At 42.3% G+C, this 20,475-nt stretch overlaps 1 protein-coding gene across 1 annotated transcript in view; it reads left to right on the forward strand.

The window, feature by feature from the left end:
- Positions 1–19,977, forward strand: part of PAK5 (p21 (RAC1) activated kinase 5) — a gene marked incomplete at both ends in the record, with an annotated part of 96,600 nt that extends 76,623 nt beyond the window's left edge. Inside the window, 4 exons of the mRNA XM_082670638.1 lie at positions 2,623–2,749; positions 14,933–15,058; positions 17,590–17,724; positions 19,822–19,977. Coding sequence (XP_082526764.1) covers positions 2,623–2,749; positions 14,933–15,058; positions 17,590–17,724; positions 19,822–19,977 — 544 coding nt within the window. The remainder of the gene's footprint in view (positions 1–2,622; positions 2,750–14,932; positions 15,059–17,589; positions 17,725–19,821) is intronic.
- Between the last annotated feature and the right edge of the window lie 498 nt (positions 19,978–20,475).

Here is a 20,475-nt window from a genome sequence, read left to right on the forward strand (position 1 = left end):
TGGTCTGGGGACCAGCAGCATCAACATCCCCTAAGAGCTTGTTAGAAATACAGCATCTCAGGCTCTACCCAGATGGACTAAAAGAATCCATGATCTAGCCAGATGCTCAGGAGTTTCTTTTTTTTTTTAATTTATTTATTTTATTTATTTATTTTTTGCTGTGTTGAGTTTTTGTTGCTGTGCATGGGCTTTCTCTAGTTGTGGCGAGCGGGGGCTACTCTTCATTGCGGTGCCCGTGCTTCTCATTGTGGTGGCTTCCCTTGTTGCAGAGCATGGGCTCTAGGCACACGGGCTTCAGTAGTTGTGGCAGGTAGCCTCAGTAGTTGTGGCACATGGGCTCTAGAGCACAGGCTCAGTAGTTGTGGTGCATGGGCTTAGTTGCTCCACGGCATGTGGGATCTTCCCGGACCAGGGAGCGAACGTATGTCCCCTGCATTGGCAGGTGGATTCCTAACCACTGCACTACCAGGGAAGTCCCCTCAGGAGTTTCTTATACATACTAAAGTTTTAGCCCTATCTAGCATCTTGTTAAATCATGTCCTACTTATATCAAGGAAACAGTTCTAGAAGGGAAAGGAAAGTACCAAGCTCTGTCAGGTTCTTGATTAACTCATGTAACCTTCACACATCTCTATAAGGTAGGTGTTGATGTGCCTGTCTGTTAGAGGATGAGGCTATGACTCATAGAGGCAAAAAGTATCTTTCTCAAGATCACGTATTTAATAATTGGCAGAGCCAGGATTTGAATTTGGAGTTGACTCCAAAACTGAGGTGTTTTTATCCCCACCTGACTTCCTCCCTGTTGAAGTAGGAAAGCACCAGGCTTTCTACAGTGGGCCATGTCCATTTCAAAGTCATTGAATTAAGAGTCAGTAGCATTTGTTATAAACTCCAGGGGATTTTTCAGTTTGTGATTGGGGGCTCAGAGTCAATTAATTTTTGTTACCTTTGACCTGTGAAAAATCTTTATGCCTGCTCCAAATAACTCAAATCTCATTGAATCCAAGAAAAATAGATTTTATTTTATTAAAGATGATAATTCTTGGTCCTGAATTAATTTTAAGATGTAGTTGGACTTGTCCCTGTGGCTGATGCTCTAAACTTCTCAGGAGTGTGCTTTGGGCAGATGTGAAAATTGTCATCTGAAAACAATCCAGCATAATGACCAGCCCACTTACCACAAAACCAAGAACACAGAAGTTGTAGGTTTCCACTCTGTTTCAGACACCTGCCTTCCTATGAGGCCAATTCATTGCGGTGGTAGGAATCCTCTTCAAAGAGAAGGGCATGTTTCTTCATACTCATCCACTTTGTACCTTTGACATTCTCCTGATTGGTTATCTCCTTGGATTTTATTTTGAACCCTAGTTTTACTCAGCTGGGGTTTGTTGGCATCAACAAGACTGAAACGCAGATTCAAGGCCATCTATTTACTTGTCCTGCTGAGCTAAAAGTTACCTGGGATTATTTCCCAAGTCAATTCTTAAATTTGGACTCTGGTCAGTTACGAAGTGTGTCTCCTGATAGCCTCCTCTGTTTGCCTGATAGTTTGTTTTAGGAGGTCTTTCACATTTGCTACCTCTACCTTTGCTAATTTGGGCCTCTCAATATCTCCGTGAGAGGGAGGAAGTTTCATGCCTAGATGAGTTAGGCAGATGCCTAAATGGGTCATTTTGAGGGCACTGAGGGACTCCATTCTCCACATCATTCTTCCCACCTGGGTTCTTCAGTGGCTGAAAATCCATTCTTTTGAGTTACAATTGCTGCATGATACAGTGGGGAAAGTGGAAAAGCATGGGTTTTGAACTCATAGAAGGTGGGGTTTGAATCATGATCTGGTTACCTTCTGAGCTATATAACCTTGGGCAGGTAACCTGACCTCAGTCTCCTCTGAAACCAGAAATACCTTCTTCGGAGGGTGCAGCCATGAAATGGGGGAGCATATCTAGTGTTGTGCTTGCCTTTCTCATTCCCATGGTCTATTTATTAGAGTATCACGCATTCACAGTTGGTTATTAGTAACTAACTAGGCCCAATTTCCTTCTTGGCAGAGGGACCTGGAGTAACAGAAGCTTCCAGCTCCTGGAGGAGGGAGAGGAAGGGCTGGTGAGAAGCAGGGCAAGTCCCAGAGGGGGATCTTAGAGATCTAAAAACCACTTTGCCTGAGTCCAACCTTGAAGAGAACCATGGCCTTGCCCACTTCCAAGATGAGGAAAAAGAAACCCGAGGAAGTTAAAGGACTTCCTCAAGGTCATCTAGCAGCCCCTCCTGGAACTTTGGCGTCATTCAGTGTGCACTCTCTGTAGGACCCTGGAGGTTTGTCAGTACCTGGGGAATTACCTATAAGAGTCCAAGGAAGTGCATTTGCACTGATGACCCAAAAGCCAGCCAATGGGGGTCTCTTTACTTTAGCTTATACTGAGCCGCTATCATCCTCAATGCCAGGCCTTAGGTTCTGGGAATCAGGTCCCAAAGACTTCCTTTTCCTTTCCCATAGATTTTTGAGACATGGGCTGGAGAGCATGGACTGGTTCTCTAGAACACAAGGGAGCCACCTCTCTTGATCATTTCAAAGATGGTCTTAAGCCTGACCTTTCTCCTTCAATGTGATTTCCTTTCTAGAATGAATGAAGAACAAATAGCTACCGTCTGTCTGTCGGTTCTAAGGGCTCTTTCCTACCTGCACAACCAAGGAGTGATTCACAGGGACATAAAGAGTGACTCCATCCTGCTGACAAGTGATGGCCGGGTAAGATTTTCATGTTGGGTCCCTCCCTGGTTTACCTTGTCATTTCACCTGTCACAGATATTATATTCCTAAGAACACTTTCTCGGAATTCTAATTTTCCTTAGTCGCAAGTCACCCACTCCCCTTCCCAGGAGGCTTTTGAAGAAGAAATTACCATCCTCTGTGTCATCCTGTCATTTAGAACTATCTGTGAGCTGAATTTGACAGATAATTTTCTGCCTTAACAGTAAGTGCAGGAAGTAATAGAAACTATAGAAATTTCTTTTATTTTTCTGCCACATTCTTATTTTCATTGGTGGAGAGAAAATGACTTTTCTAGGACTGTGTCCACTCTGTTCGTGTGACTACGCATGTCTGCAGTATCTCTCAGAGTCCCTGCAGGAAACAGATGACAAATTCCAGTGCTTTGAGGAGAGTTTAATAAAGGTGTGGGCAGATGAGATGTAGAAAAGCCAAAAGGAACTGTCATGAGGACCAGCATAGGTGTCTAGAATGGAACACCACTCCTCTTATTACCCCATGACTGAAGAGGTGAGGTGCAGAACTAGTTACTGGAATCTTGAAATAGAGATTGTTGTGTGAAGAGGGCTACCTGGCAGGAGCTCTGATCTTTAGTGGAAACCAGACCATAGTGAACCTGCTGGTTGGGAACTGGGCCAATTAAGTACCCGAACCTCACTCTGCTCCTTCCTTCCAGTCTCCTACTGGTGCTCCCCATTGACTGAGTCCAATCAGAAGCCATCAATGGTCAATACAGGTTGGCCTCCCAGGGCTCAGGGCTCCCAGATCTGAAAGGACAAACAGAAGATATCCATCACACTAGTGTATCCCCAGGCCCAGATATCTGCATTTCCCATCATTGCAGCCTGCTCAGGGGATTCACTTGAAACTCATCAGCCACACCAGATAGAATACAACAGCCAAGGAATGCATGAGTTGACATTGCCAGGAAGGCTTAGTTAGATGGAAGAGTTTTGAAGCATAGATTTTTTCCCGCCCATTTAGACGCTTTTAATCTTCCTGAAACTCCCAGCAGATGTAATAGCCTTGTGATGAGTGGAGCCAGCTGTCCCTTTAATGCACCTGTCTTTTACCACCTAGCATCCTCAGTCACGTGGAAAACGTTCACGTCACATCAGAATTTGCCCAGGAATGATCAGAGGGCAACCAGAAGAAACTACCCAAGAACTTTGGCTTTTCTTCTTTTATTTTAAAAAGATTGTCAATTTTATTGTGGAAACTTCAGCAAATTCAGAAAAGTATAAAGAATAAAATGGGGCTTCCCTGGTGGCGCAGTGGTTGAGAGTCTGCCTGCTAATTCAGGGGACACAGGTTCGAGCCCTGGTCTGGGAGGATCCCACATGGTGCGGAGCAACTAGGCCCATGAGCCACAACTACTAAGCATGCGTGTCTGGAGCCTGTGCTCCGCAACAACAAGAGAGGCCGCGAGAGTGAGAGGCCCGTGCACCGCGATGAGGAGTGGCCCCCGCTCGCCACAACTAGAGAAAGCCCTCGCACAGAAACAAAGACCCAACACGGCCATAAATAAATAAATAAATAAGCCAAGCATCTGAAGCCCTTAAAAAAAATCACCCATAATCCCATTTCCTAAATATATATATATATATATATATATATATATATATATATGAACATACACACACACATAATTTACCAACTTAGTATTATGATTAATGGGCAGTTTTAAGTCCTGCTTTCTGCATTACTCTGGCTGAACTTCTTTTAAGAGCGTACAGGAGTATGTATCAGTCAGTTTTTGCTACACAACAAACCACTCAATACTTAGTGGCTTAAACCCAGAACCATTTATTTGCTCACAATTCTGTGAGTCGACTTTTGCACTGACCTCAGCTGGGACAGCTTACCTCTGCTCCACGTGACATCAGCTGAGCTCACTCTTGCATTTGTGGTCAGTTTGGGGTTGACAGCCTCACTAATTAGCCTGGTGGTTGGCTGGATCTCAGCAGTGGTAGTGGAGGTAACTGGGCCTAGATGCAAGGGGTGGGGAAATAACACCATAAGCACCACTGCCTCTTGATGGGAGAAGATGCAAAGTTGCATCCAAAGGCATGTGGATACAGAGAGGGGAAGACCATGTGGCCATTTTGCAGCATCTCCCATAGAGCAGGGGAGCTATAGGAAAAGGGCTAGAACTCTCTCCTGGCCTGACTCAGAAAAGCACCAGGGCAAGGTCCCATGGCCTCAGAACTGAGCATTGCTGAGCATTGAACTGGTCCACACATTGGCTCTGGGGACTGGAGCTTACAGGAAAAAAAAATCAGGACAGTTCCTGCCAGGCTTTCTTTCCTTGTTTTTAGAGATTGAGGGTGTAGGCTCACCCTTGTTGTGAGTACCTGTCAGATGTCAAAATCAGATGTGAGACAAAGACAGTTTATTATTTAATTAGCTTACTTAAAGATCTCCCCTCCCCACAACATATGAAAGGCTAGATCATTCAGTGTCACTCTTGAGGGCAGAATCTCCTTTTCAAACATTTCTTCCACGCACCCAGCGGAGCTCACAGGGACTGGCACATCCTCAGTGCTTTCAGTCTGAATGGTTTGTTCACTCACTCATTCAATAAATATGAGCTAAACGTCATTCTGTGCCAGGTCAGTGCTAGGTCCTAAGGATGAATAAAGCAAAATCACTAATTTCATTCAGTTTATTTGGAGAATAGGAGTATAATAATCAACAACTTGATAAACATACAAATAAAATCACCACCAGATTGCAGGGTGATACATTCTAAGTTTTCTATGATTAATTAACTTAAGTAGACTAAAGAAGGTGGAGGGTGGAGAGTAGAGGGTCTGTAGAGGCCGGTCAGAGAAGGCCCCTCCGCAGTGGGGTGGTGACAGCAGAGACGCGTGAGGGGCGGGGCCTGTGACCTTCAGGGATGAGAGTGTTCCAGGAAGAAGGAACACAGCATGTGGAGAGGAGCCTGACTCTCAGCCACGCTGGCCAGGGTGAGCTCATCCAGGTTTAAGAACAAGGTGCCATATTGACTCCAGTTTCTATAGAGAAAGGAAACTTTTTTCCTTAAAAAAGAGAACAGAGATGGAGTGTGACTACTCCAAGAAAAGGCTGAGAGTACAATTTATACTAATCTATTGGAGCTTTTATAGCATTCTATAGTGCAGAAGACATATTCATTTATTATCATAACAAATCCCCTTAGGTCTTAAGTCAAAAGTTATTTTCGCATTCTCACATGACTGAGAGTTGGCTGGGCTCAGCCAGCCAGTACTGCTCTGACTTGCTAGATGGTGCATCTAGAAATCTTCCTCAGGCATATGTCAGGAATGTAGTGCTGACTGTCGGCTGGATGCTGAGCTGGAACTTTCCACCAGAACACCTACCATGTGGTCTTCCTTACAGCATGGAGGCTGGATTCCATGAGTGAGTGTCTCAAGAAAACAGGGTAGAAGTATGGCATTTTTATGACCTCAAAGTCACATAGTGTCACTTTTACCATGATCACAGCCCTTCCAGATCCAGTGGGAAGGAACACGAAACTCTCCTGAGTGGGAGGAGAATTGAATCATATGTCAAGAAGATCTCAGGGGCTGGACAGTATTGTTGTTGGCATTTTTGGAAATATTGTCTGTCACACAAGGTGTGCTGTTGGGAGATGTTCAACGTCATCAGCCCTTAGAGAAATGCAAATTGAAACTATGAGATATCGTTACACACCTATAAGAATGGCTAAAATGAAAAATAGTAATAACACCACTAATTCACACAATGCTGGTGTGAATGTAAAATGTAGAGCCACTGTTGAAAAATGGTTAGGCAGTTCCTTTCAAAACTGAAAATGGACTTACCACGTGACAAGCATTCTCACTCTTAGGCATATATTCCAGAGCAATGGAAACTTATTTCCACACATAAACTTGCACACAAATGTTTATGGCAGTTTTATTCATCATAGCCCCAAACTAGAAAATACCTAAATGTCCTCCAGAGGGTAAATGATTAAATAAACTATGGTGTATATATACCAGGGAATACTACCCAGACAAAAAAAAAAAAAAAAAGAATGAGTGACACATGCAAGAGCTTGGATGAACCTCAAGGAAATTATGCTGAGTGAAAAAAAAAGTCAACCTCGAAAGGATACACACTGCATAATTCCATTTATGTAACATTTATGAAATAACGTAATTATAGAGATGTACAGCATATTAGTGGTTGCTGGGGTTTAGGGATTGGAATTGTGTGGCTATAAAGGGACAGCACCATCACCTTACGGTGATGGTACAGTCGCGTATCTTTATTTGTGACAGTGGTTGTGCAAGACTACAATGTGATAAAATTGTAGAGTACACACACATATACACACATACACACTACATACACAAATGAGTTCATGTATAACTGATGAAATCTGAGTGAGCTCTATGGACTGTACCAACATCAACTTCTTGGTGTTGATATTGAGCTACAGTGCATAAGATGCTAACGTATCGGGAGGACTGGGTGCACATTTCTTTGTAACCTCCTATGAGCCTATATATAGTATTTCAAAATAAAGTATATATTTTTTAAAACAGTGAATTGCTCAGGTTTAAAAGGATAAGTCCTTTCTGGCCTCTTCAAAGACTACAAGGGAAATTTTTTTGTTATCAACTGAAAAGAAATCGTTCACTCTTTGTCCATGATAGAAATAATATCTAGTGAGTCACTAATTTGTATTAAGCAGAGGTGTTTAAGGAGTGGTGTTTGGGGTTTGAAAGGGAAAATAAATAACATGTCATAGAGTGGTTTCAAGAATTACATGAAGTAATTAGTATAAAACCATAAGAGGTAAACCAGGTACACGGTAGATGCTCAGAATGAAGGCAATCCCCCTGCCCTTGCAATTAAGGGTTGAGTAAATTCCTCCACGATTTTTCCTTGGCCTGGGGCTTGCATTTAGGAGATGATACTTAGGGGCCACTAGGCAGTGAGTGACTAACTTTTATCAAATTCATTGGCTGAAATAGAATTCAAACCCATGACCTCTTAAGCCCAATGCATCTATTAAAAAGAGGCATTTACAAGTAATATTTATGGTTTTTCTTTTTACTATAAATTGGTTGCCACACTTTAAGAATTAGGAGATTTCACATAAAATTTCAGATTCCTGTCTCCCTTGAAAAAAATCAAAGTGTCTGGCAACACTGTGCCTGACGTCACACATGGCAGTAATGGAGGTGGTGTGATGAGGGTGCAAATGTTACTGGTGCCCCACCCTTATCTTCCCATTTCAGTGCTCGCTAACTCCACCTCCAAATGCCACCACCTGCATCTCTTTGCCTGGGGACTTCTCTGGCTACTGTAGTCTGCTTTTGCAGAACAAAGCAGCCTAGAAATTCCAGGAAATTAACATTCATGCTTCCCAGGAGCAGCCCTGAAAAAGTGATGGGAGTTGGTATATAAATACCCCAGCTTTCTCGCCCTTGGATGGAATAGCTCTGAGGCACATATTCTACACAGTCTCCCAGATGTCCTCAGCAGGATTAAGCTCTAGTTCCCATGGTGGTAACTTCCTTGCTGATTAACCCTTGACTGACTGCCTTCCCTTCCCTGTTATACTTCCCCATTTCACTGCTAGTGTTTCCTGTATCTCCCCAATAAATGACTTACACTGAATCCTTGTCTCAGCATTTTCTTCTGGGAGAGGGGGCCCAAACTAACATAGCACCCAGAAATAAGAAATATGTTTGTGCCCTTTCTCCCACAGGATTTGAAGGGAGGGTTAAAGGACAAATAAGGGGCCATAGACGGGCAACCAGAGCCTATGAGTGTTCCACACCTTCTCTACTGGGCCCCTGACAATCAGCTGGAAATTAGTGTCTCCTTATCAGGGGCGTGTGTCCCTAGTTTTCCATTGTCTCCACTGGCTCATTTAATTCATTGGTATTATTGGGTTGGCCAAAAAGTTCATTCGTTTTTTTCCATTAGATGTTACGGGAAAACCTGAGCAGAATTTTGGCCAACCCAATATTTTCCTGGCTCCTTTAGCCATTTGAATTTTGTTGTCTCTCAAATTGCTAGAATTTTACAATTAGAGGAAGACCTGAAGATTATCTCCCAGAAGCTCTTCTTAAATAGAGACTTGGGCATATTAAATAGCTTGCTTAAATTCATTCCTTTCCAGTAGTCTCTGAGATACACCCAAACACTCCCTCCACAGAAGTTATTTTCTAATGCAGGGAACACAGCATGAAAAGTCAGGAGACCCCAGGGTTGAGTTCACTGCTAAAACTGTCACATAGTCTTGGGCAAGTTCCTACCGCTCTCCGTGCTGTGCCAAGTGGCAGAGGGGCTGGCTGAGGCCTCTAAGCCATTCCAGCTCAGCCGCTATGATGCCTTCCCTCTCCTCTCGGGTTTGGCTGCTGAAGAAGTGGGTCTTCAGCTGGAGGCACCATCATCATTCTGACCCCTTCTATTACCTCGGTTCCTTTGTCCCTGGGTCATTGCTCTTCTTAAAACAAGTTCTCAGATTTTAGTGAGCATCACAACCCCTGGAGACGTTGGCAAAAAACAGATTCCTGGGCCGTTCTCTCAGAGATTCTGATTCAGTCAGGCTGGATGTATCTCTGAGCAATTCCCAGCTGATGATACACACGAGTACCATTGCCTTATAGGAAGAACCCAGGGACCAGGCACAAAAGCAGCCATCTTTCTGCCTTAGCAAAAATCTGGAGCAGATGCAAGAATTCTTTAGAGCATATGCAATTTACAAAACGAGGGTTTTATATTTTATTTTAAACCTGTAGCTATCTTGTGGGTAGATTCTCTTTTGCTCCTCCTCTTGCAAATTTTTGTGGGGCTCCTTACTCCTAGCCAGGATGCATTGAGATGGGTAAGATCTCAGGTTTAAGTAGCAGCTTTGTCTGACCTCTGAGCTCTAGTTCCTTGTCTGGCCCCTGTGGACCAGCTACATCTCCTCTTAGGGGGTGGGCAACGTGCTTGCTTCAGTTCTCTTAGCCTAACTGCATTAGTGAGACAAAGGTGGTTTCCTAAGTACCCACGTTGTACAATCCTATCTAAAATAAGCCTCAGCTTAAAGTCTATGTGATTTGCTTTTGTGTGTGTGTGTGTGTGTGTGTGTGTGTGTGTGTGAGATTTGCTTTTAATAACTGCCTACAATGCTTTATTATACTCATTACCTGAGTTCTTATTATTTACTTGCAGATATATTTGGACGAATGTTGTGTGCAATTATGTTCTTTTAGAAAATTGTCTCTTTTATGTACTTGAATGAGTAAAAAAATCATGCAGAAGCACTTATACTCCTACAACAGAAGAACAGGCCTGGCTTCCAAGTGTTGAGTTTCAATTTCTCATCTTATATTTTGTCAGGGAGATAATTATTAGTCTGTCAGGTTTGGTATCTTTTTTTTAATGTCTGGAAAAAGAGAGCCACACTAGAGGCTTTAAAATTAAAGCCAGTTGAAATTAAAACTGCCAATACCAAAATGCTGATACAGTCACCTCCTGAATCATTCAGGTTTCTTCATTTTACAGGTAAACAAAATATATTGGCAAAATTGTTCCTCCTTTACTATCTGTGTCATAGGGTTGCAAACTTACTCAGGCTTGAACTTTGGAAATAACCACACACACACACACACACACACACACACACACACACACACACACACACACACATACATAACCTCAACTTCTTCACAAAGCCCCACTGACTAGAATTTTTTTAAACTCTATTTTAATTCAGTCTATTAAATTTAATCTGCTTAAATAATTTAAACATTGTCTATCAGAATTCAGTCACATTATTGTAAGGTTAAACTGATACCTTTAAACCCTCAGTCTTTCAGGTTTGGCTGCCACCTGCTCTTTCTTTCCACCTCCTACCCCCATCTTCCTCAGGATGCAGACAAATGTGGGTTATGGGACCTCCGGGTGAAGGAGATATGATCCATCTTCTTGCTCCTCGCTGGTCCCTGCCTTGGCGTGACAGCCTCTTCTGCTACCTGGACTCGTGACCAGTGAGCATTAGCTGGTCCCATCAGCTGCTGGTCTTTTCAGGAAGAGGCTTCTCTGCAGTATTTTACTCCAGCCTCTTTCCTCAAGTCTTGAAAGCTATCCTTGAGACTGCCTCTCATGTCAACCATAGGCTTGTGCCTGGCCCTGTTCCTTCACTGAGATTTGGAGGAGCTTCGGGAGCCCTGCATACCACACAAAGGCCATGGAAGCCAGTAGCATTGCCTCAAGTTCATTTCCACCCACTCTGTCGTGCCATCTCTCCATGGAGGCCATGTTGGGCATAGCCAAAGCTGATGTGCAGCTGATATTCACCAGTGTATCTGCACCCATTGTTAAAATGTTGCAATATTCTCATGCTTGTTGGTTAATAGCCACTGTTTCCAGTCATTAGAGTATTATCCCCCATGACCCCAGCCCTTTACCAGGATGCCCCTTGCCTCATTAAGGATGGTAATGCCCACAGGATAACTCCAGAACAAAGCTCAACTTTATGTCTAGATTCTGACTGGTCTAGATGAATCTGGTTATTAAATATTTTTAATATTACCTCTGAACACAGATGCATGTGGCTCCTCTCCCTTGTTTGTGTGGGGATGTATGCTACTCAGATATTTCTGAAGCACACCACCATCTGCTCGGGGTGGTAGGAAATGGTGTATAATAAAGAGTTGGGGCCTGACATAAGTTACTGCTCTTTGTCCTCTTCTGCAAATAATCCTTGGCTAAAAGTGATGGACTGTAGGGCTTTCACTTCTCAGAATTGTAGAAACCTTTTACAATAGGGCAGCAAGGATTATGGACCAGCTACCATGGCCATAGGGCACTCTTCTTTCTTTTTTAATGGATTATTCTTTTCTTTTTTTGGCTGCGTCTTGCAGCTTGTGGGATCTTACTTCCCCAACCAGGGATTGAACCCGGGCCCCAGGAGTGAAGGAGCCAAATCCTAACCACTGGACTGCCAGGGAATTCCCAGGGCAGTCTTCTTTATACCACATGGAAATTCTGTGATCTGACACATCTGGGCTTGATTCTTGCTATGCCAAAGCAATTGAGAAAAATCATTTCTCTGTTAAACCATCTTTCTCTAGCATTCCATCTGGTGCAAGCCAAATTGAAGGAGTCCCATCCCAAACCACACCCCACTAGTCTTGGCCTGATTAGAGAGCAGATCATGAACAAGGAAATGGAAAAAGAAAAAATAATAATTTCCAAAATATTACCTCCATTTCATCTGTGTTACAACTTTGATTCTAGAAACAGTTGTCTTCAGTAAGTCAATGATGGCTTCAGAAGGAGCACTAATGTGTTTTCTATCACGTGATCTGTTGTCCCATGTATGTATGTATGTATGTATATATATGTCAATATCAGATAATATCAATCTAGTAGCATCTAGATTGATATTTTTGATTATCTACTATTTTCTTAGCTCTTAAGGAGCACAGCGAGGCTTCATAATTAAAAGGCAGAGCTATTGCCCCTGAGCAATGTCATTTCTAGCTGAGGGAAAAACTCAGCATCAGAAAACAGTTCAAGATTAAATGAATGCTAAATTCTCTCAAATTTGGTGAGGGGAGAGATCAATATAGCCTCCTGAGAAAAATTCTGGAGGAAGTGAGAAGTGATCAGGGCCTTGAACTATCCTTAAGAATTGAATATGCTTCCCAACTAAGATTAGGAAAAAGGCAAAGATTTCCCCTCTTACCACTCCTTTGCAACATCATACTAGAAGTACTAGCTAATGCAATAAAACAAGAGAAGGAATAAAAGGTATACATACTGGGAAATAAGAAATAAAACTATCTTTGGTTACAGGTGACATGATCATCTATTCAGAAAATCTGAAAAAATGAACAAGAAAATCTAGAGCTAATAAGTGATTATAACACGGTTGTAGGATATCTAGTTAATATACAAAAGTCAATCACTTTTCTATGTACCAGCAATACAAGTGGAATTTGAAATTAAAAACACAATGCCATTTACATTATCACCCTCTAAAACTAAATACTTAGGTATAAATCAAGCAAAATACGTACTACATCTATATGAGAAAAACTACGAAACTCAGATGGATAAAATTAAAAAAACCTAAATAAATGGAGAGGTATTACATTGGATAGGAAGAACTCAGTATTGTCAAGATGTTACTTCTTCCCAACTTGATCTATAGATTTAATGCAATCTCAGTCAAAATCTCAGTGAGTTATTTTGTAGATATTGACAAATTGATTCTAAAGTTTATATGGAGAGGCAAAAGACCAACATAATCGTCAACACATATTGAAGAAGAACAACAAAGTGCAAGACTGACACTACCTAACTTTGGGACTTTTTGAGACAGTGTGGTATTAGCAAAGAATTGACAAATAGACCAATGAAACAGAATAGAGGGCCCAGAAGTAGACCCACATAAATAGAGTCAACCGATCTTTGACAAGGGAGAAAAGGCAGTAAAATGGAGCAAAGATGGTCTTTTCAACAAGTGGTATTGGAATAACTGGACATCCACATGCCAAAAAAATGAATCTAGACACAGACTGTATACCCTTCACAAAAATTAACTCCATGTGGAGTTAAAAAGAGTATCTAGCAAGAGCACCTAAAAAGAGAAGAGGTGAGAGTTGGGACCCAAACTCCTGGAAGCCCCAGTATTTAAGTTGTGGGCAGCAGAGGTAGAGCCAGAAAAAAAGGTTGAAAAAAGTTCAGAGAGGTATCAAGAGAATCAAGGGAGAATTTGTGCCTTAGAGACTATACCTTTGATCTATGGAAATTTTAACTTCAAATGACCCTTCTGAACCATTGCCAAACAATGCCTGAATCATTGATTTGTTTTGTTTTGTTTTGTTTTGTTTTCATTTAATGTATTCTGTCATCACCAATAATCCTAAGTGGCAATCCTTTTCAATGAGTCTATCTGAAGTTCAGACCAGGTCACCATGAACAAGAATCAAGCCTCCCAGAAATAAACTGAATCCTGGTCACCTAGAATATATAAACTGGCAGGGTGCCTGAGGGTGCAGTATGTTCTTAAGAGTATTCTTAAAGGCTTCGGGAAAGAAATTTCAGGGTGTTTTTCTTTTTGATGACCTCTAATGTAAATAACATATATGTATATTGGGTAATTAAGATGACCACCTTGTACCCCTGGTAACTAATTGTTCACACCCAGTTTCTATGCCATCATTTCCACTTGCATTGATATTCACTTTGGCAACTTCAATTGTCCTGAGAAAAGGAGGAAAACCAAAAGAAAAGGGGAGCCAGTACTTAAAGTGATATCTCAGCATCCTTTATAAATGGGGTCTTGCAATAATTCAAACATAGAAATGAGGTTGGTTATTTGAATCATCTCATGGTACTTAGAAATCTAAATGTCTTCGGTGTAAAAAAAACCCCTAAATTGCAGCAGTTTGTACAAAACTCGTGTTGAGAATAGCAGTTTACTTACACTAAAGCATCATCTCTTACATTAAATGAAAGTAGTAGGTTTGAATTTTAATAAATTTGTTTTGGGTGTATTGTAAATTTTGGAGTTTCATAATTTTATAAAAGATAGCAGCAGCAGGAGTTAAACATTTGCAAATCAATCCTGCTGGAGCCATAAGAGGTTTTTTCACTAAAATGGATTGTACCTTTCCAATAAAAGGGTCTGATAGCCCCTTCTCTGGTATTTTCAAGGCCTGTTAACAAGAGATGGTGGTTTTGTTTTGAATTTGAAACTCTTTCCATATTTCTATATCTCGAAGCCAGTATTTTTTTTAATTTATTGAAACATAGTTGATTTGCAGTGTTGTGTTAGTTTCTGGTGTACAGCAAAGTGATTCGGTTATACATATATATAAGAGTTTGCATCTGCTAATCCCAAACTCCCAGTCCATCCCTCTCCCACCCCCCCTCCACTCCCACTTGGCAACCACCAGTCTGTTCCCTATGTCTGTGAGTCTGTTTCCCATGTCTGTGAGTCTGTTTCTGTTTCAAAGATAAGTTCATTTGTGTCATAGTTTAGATTCCACACATAAGTGATATTGTATGGTATCTGTCCTTCTCTTTCTGACTTTCTTCACTTAGTATGATAATCTGTAGGTCTGTCCATGTTGCTGCAAATGTCAGAGCCAGTATTTTTATATTGTTAGTTTGTTGCATTCCTTTCCTTTTCAGATAAAGTTGTCTGACTTTGGTTTCTGTGCTCAAGTTTCCAAAGAGGTGCCAAAGAGGAAATCACTGGTTGGCACACCCTACTGGATGGCACCTGAGGTGATTTCTAGGCTGCCTTATGGGACAGAGGTAAGGGAGTGATGGTCATTGTTGGGGAGTGGCAGGGTCTGGTTAGGCTCTGGATGCAGGGGTTCTGAGATCGTTAATGACCACAGGAGATCAGGGTCATGACTTTTAACTCCACATTTGATCCCCATTCACTAGGCTTGTCACAGAGTAGGTTGTGGAAGAAGGGAGACTGGCCATCCCTGGGATATTGCCACAACATTGATCCAGGAGCGTATTTAGGTCCCAAGTTGACAGTGGGAGAGAGTCACTCAAACTAATATCTTACCCTCAGGGCCAAGAGTGTACAAAGCGAGAAAATGCAACCTGAAAAGTGGCTGGAGACACACAGATGAGTAGGTGTGATAATTCAAAGGATAGAACGTCAGAGAAAGCTCCACAGGATTGGGGTTAATATTTGGATGAGAAATAATGTTTTGCTATAGGAAAAATCATATACGAATATTGCAACATATTTTAAAATATGGCAAAATGTTTGTTTCCTCTGAAAAGGAAATAATCACTCATAGTCTATCTTTTAATTGGTTTTTGTTTTTTTAATCAAAAAAATGTTTGATCTTTTTTTATTGAATGAAAGGTTCTTTAAATTCTACAGTGCTTTATAATTTTTTAAAGTTTCACACACATGGGCTTCCCTGGTGGAGCAGTGGTTGAGAGTCCGCCTGCCGATGCAGGGGACACGGGTTCGTGCCCCAGTCCGGGAAGATCCCACGTGCCGCGGAGCGGCTGGGCCTGTGAGCCATGGCCGCTGAGCCTGCGTGTCCAGAGCCTGTGCTCCACAATGGGAGAGGCCACAACAGTGAGAGGCCCGCGTACCGCAAAAAAAAAAAAAAAAAAAATTTCACACACATGATTTCATATAATTCTATAATAAACTTCCCTTTTTAAAAAAAATTCTCTATCCCTGTACTGCCCTTCCTCCTTTCCCTCTCCCCACTGGTAACCGCTAGTTTGTTCTCTGTCTCCATGAGTCTGCTTCCTTTTTGCTTTATTCACTAGTTTGTTGTAGTTTTTAGATTCCACAGATAAGTGATATCATACAGTATTTGTCTTTCTCTGTCTGACTTGTTTCCCTTAGCATAATGCCCTCCAAGTCCATCCATGTTGCTGCAAATGGCAAAATTTCATTCTTTTTTATGGCTGAGTAGTATTCCATTGTATATATACCACATCTTCTTTATCCATTCATCTGTTGATGGACACTTAGATTGCTTCCATACCTGCTCATAATCTATTAAGGGACAAGGTTTGGATACATAAAACGAGGGGCCAGAAGTGGAGGAGGGCCTTCTAGGGGGATGATAGTGTGAGTAGAAGCTCTGAGACACACACACACTACACACACATACACACAGAGGCAAGGAGCTCGTTTCGCCCGGGCACACAGTGTTTCCACACATCATGGTGCAGACGGTGATCCTAAGAGAGGAGAAGCCTGCAGGTGGTGGCACAGACCAGTGAGCAAAGGAGAGTGGCAGAAGTTCAGGCGGACTCTGCTCTCTTTCCCCAGTTTACTTGCCCTTGGATGAATAACTGCGGTCCCAAGAGCATCAATTCTCAGTGAAGGTCACTGTGCGGGTGAGAGCAGGAGTATGAATAACTGATAAGAGGTGTAATGAGGCTGGGAGGGGGAGGCGACAGTGCCTGGGAATTTATAGCATGGCTGTGGCTCCTCCTTATCCTGACTTCCCATTCTTTACCCAGAAAGAATTGCTTGCTGTCTCTCCCTTTCTTTCCCTCCATTCCCTGAACATGGTTTTATAGATCATGGTTTTGTGCACACTGCTTCAAAGTGATAAAACACAAAGGAATGGGTTTCCCTGGTGGCGCAGTGGTTGAGAGTCCGCCTGCTGATGCAGGGGACACGGGTTCGTGCCCCGGTCAGGGAAGATCCCACATGCCGCGGAGTGGCTGGACCCGTGAGCCATGGCTGCTGAGCCTGCGCGTCCGGAGCCTGTGCTCCGCAGCGGGAGAGGCCACAGCAGTGAGAGGCCCGCGTACCGCTAAAAAAATAAAAAGTAAAAAGAAAACAAAGAAAAATAATACGGCGGCAAAACACTATTTTTAAAAATCAAATTAATAGAAGAATCAGTATATATTGTGCTGTGCAATGTAGCTCTTTGGAGTTTGTTATGAATATGCCAAAAACTTTTCTTATTTTCTTATGGTTTAAATGCAACTTTCCTCTCTGTTCATAACATAAAACTTTGGATGGTTTTCACATCTGCCCTGTAGACCATGAACCACCCAAGTTAAAAGGATTAGAAGAAAGTTCTAAACTTCAGTGTTAAGACATTCACGTGTATCTAATTGTCAGAATCTTCATTGAAGTTGTATTTTAAAAGCAGACAAAGACCATTAGCAAAAACTTGGTCACTCAACAATTCAGCCTATATATATGAATTGTATATTTTGAGAGGTTACAAATCCCATGTTAATTTATGAATGAGTATGAATCTATTGGGGTCCCTGACACATCCAACCTTTCAAAAGTTTCTCTTTGCCTGAGATAATCAGTGTGCTGTGCCTAACAGGTGGACATCTGGTCTCTCGGGATCATGGTGATAGAGATGATTGACGGCGAGCCCCCCTACTTCAATGAGCCTCCCCTCCAGGCCATGCGGCGGATCCGGGACAGTTTACCTCCAAGAGTGAAGGACCTGCACAAGGTGAGAAGCAGCAACCGTTGCTGAAGTTCAACATCATTCTTCGATTTTTCCGTCTCTCTGTAGTTTTAAAGACTGGCATATCGCATCCAGGAGTAGATCCTGGTTTATGGGCATGGACTTTGGAATTCGAGTTGCTTGCATTCAGAGCTCTGCTATTCTTGTTCACTCGCTTGGGCAAGTGAGTCAGCCACTCCATCTCTGAAGCTCATCTGTAAAATGGGGTACAGCTGCTCCTCTTTCATGGGGTTGGCTCTACTCTGCACTCCCTCCTTGAAAATCTATTGCATGCTGGGGACTGTTCTAATGGCCGGGATATAGCAGCTCAAAACCCCACATTTCCTGACTCTCATAGAGGTTGCATTCTAGTTGGGGAAGCAGTTAATAACCACACACAGATGGATGAATAAAATAATTTCAGAGAGTGGTACCTGCTATGAAGCGAATAGAACACTGTGATGTGATGGAAGGGGCCGGAGAGGGGGCTGGAAGCTAGTTCTGGCTGAGGGGTGAAAGAGGCCCTTTCAGGGGACTGGAGCCTGATTGGAAAGAAGGAGTAAGTTATGCAAAAAGATCTGGGAGAAAAATGTCCCAGGCAGAGGGAGGAGCAGTGTGAAGACCCTCAGCCAGAGCAAAGTGGGCATGGGGAAAGGGTGAGGCATGTCAGAGGGTAGGCAGGGGCTAGATTGTGCAGGGCAAAGAGCAACATGTTTAAGGGACCAAGTAGGGCCTTTCCTGTTTTCCCAAGATTGTCAAGTAGGGCCAAGCTCAGAACATATGATACTAAGTCAAAGAACTGCCACTGTGGGGGCCACCAGTGGGGGCAGAGCTTGCTGAGAGGTGCTGTCTCCACAGATCAACTCTATAAATGCTGACCCCTCCCATCCGCCTCCTGACAATAAGAGAGGGAGTGAGGCTGCCTTAGGTGAGGGGATAGTTTGTAATGGTTGCTTCTCCTCTTCCCTCACCCCTAAACCTTATGGAAGAGCCCCAATAGAATCACTCATAGAGGTTGTGTGGATCTGCCAAAAAGATGGGAGACTGCTTGAATTGAACAAGAGATTGAAATTTGTACTGCATTGGACTGGGTTTAAATAATAAACAGTGGCTAAAATAGTATGGTATCAAATAATCCCACACCCAGTACGAAGGAGTGTGATGTTCTTCAAAGTCACAGACAAGAGCAGCTTTCATCCTAATGGTCAAAAACTGGAAACCTTCCAAGGTTGTTTCCCAGAGGGATAAGTGATATGTGGGATGATTCAGCAGTGAATACTACACAGCAATGCAAAGGATACAGCTTTTGCCACCCACATCACGGATACATCTCACAGACACGATGTCGAGTGAAAGCAGCTAGAGAGAGAAGGGTTGACAGCCAATGACTCCATTTCTATAAAGGACAAAATCAGGTAAAAATTTATCTTATCAAAAGTCAGGATAGTGGTGACCCTTTGCAGGGAGACAGATATTTATTGGAAGGGGTCTGAAGGGAGAGATGTTCCATATTTTGATAGGGGTGGGGAATATATAGGTGTAAATATGTGTTTAAAAAAAACTACTGTAGAATATAAACTTTTTATACGCTCGAATGTACGTAAGCTATACCTCAAAAAGTAAATTACACGAAATTAAAGGAAAAATGCTGTCTCTGTCAGATATCCTTAACAGAAGTTTGTTTCTCTTCAAGAAAGGGATTCCACAAAGCCTAGATGGTTTCAGTGGTTACACAGAAAACTCATTCCACGTTTACACCACTGTTCATCAAACATGTGTGGCCAGCACCTATACACAGTAGGCACTTCATAATAGCTGCTACTGTTGCTATTATACCACTATTATTTTATTTAGTAAATATTCTTTGTCATACCATCATTTACTCCTATTATTTCAGACTTGAAGAAGGTAAGGAAAACAGCATATATTAAGAAAGGCAATTCCTACTTTTGCTTCCATAACCTCTTTCTCCTCAGCCTGACATTCTGGAATTTGAAGTTGTTGATAGAATGACTTTCCTGGGAATTCTCTGGGAACCCATTTTAGGGGAAGTGGGTTGGGTGTCTGTGTTAGTCCTCAAGATGATATCTTGCGTTTTCACAGGTTTCTTCAGTGCTCCGGGGATTCCTAGACCTGATGTTGGTGAGGGAACCCTCTCAAAGAGCCACAGCCCAGGAACTCCTCGGACATCCATTCTTGAAATTGGCAGGTCCGCCATCTTGCATTGTTCCCCTTATGAGACAATACAGGCATCACTGAGCAGAGGATTCATAGAGGTGACAAAGCTAGATGAGAACATGAGAATAATTCAGGAGAACACAAGGAAACCAGAGAACGTGTAACAGACCTGTATATTCCAGACCAGCTGATTGATGGGACAGTGTGTTGACCAGCAGGGTTTGGCAGACCAGGGCATCTTCTTGTGTCTTAAACAGGCATCTCTCCACTAACAGCTGGTGTGGTCATTTGGAACACGGCTTTAATAAGTCATTATTATATTTTTCAGCCTTTCATCCAGCAAATCAGAATGACTCAGTACAAACTCCGTTATGATATATCCTAGCCACATGCAGGGTAACGCACAGGATTTTCTATATTGAAAGAATACTTTTCTGGCAAAAAATAGAAAGGATAACAAAAAGCACTTTTTCTTAATGGTAGCAGTGTAATGTATTTTGCAATGAATTTGTAATTTTTCTGTACAATAGTTTTGATAATTTATAGTACTTTGATGTCACGTAGCCATTGTATCGGTTG

This window comes from Grampus griseus (assembly GCF_964374135.1).
Source record: "Grampus griseus genome assembly, chromosome: 14".
Classification (NCBI taxonomy): Eukaryota; Metazoa; Chordata; class Mammalia; order Artiodactyla; family Delphinidae; genus Grampus; species Grampus griseus.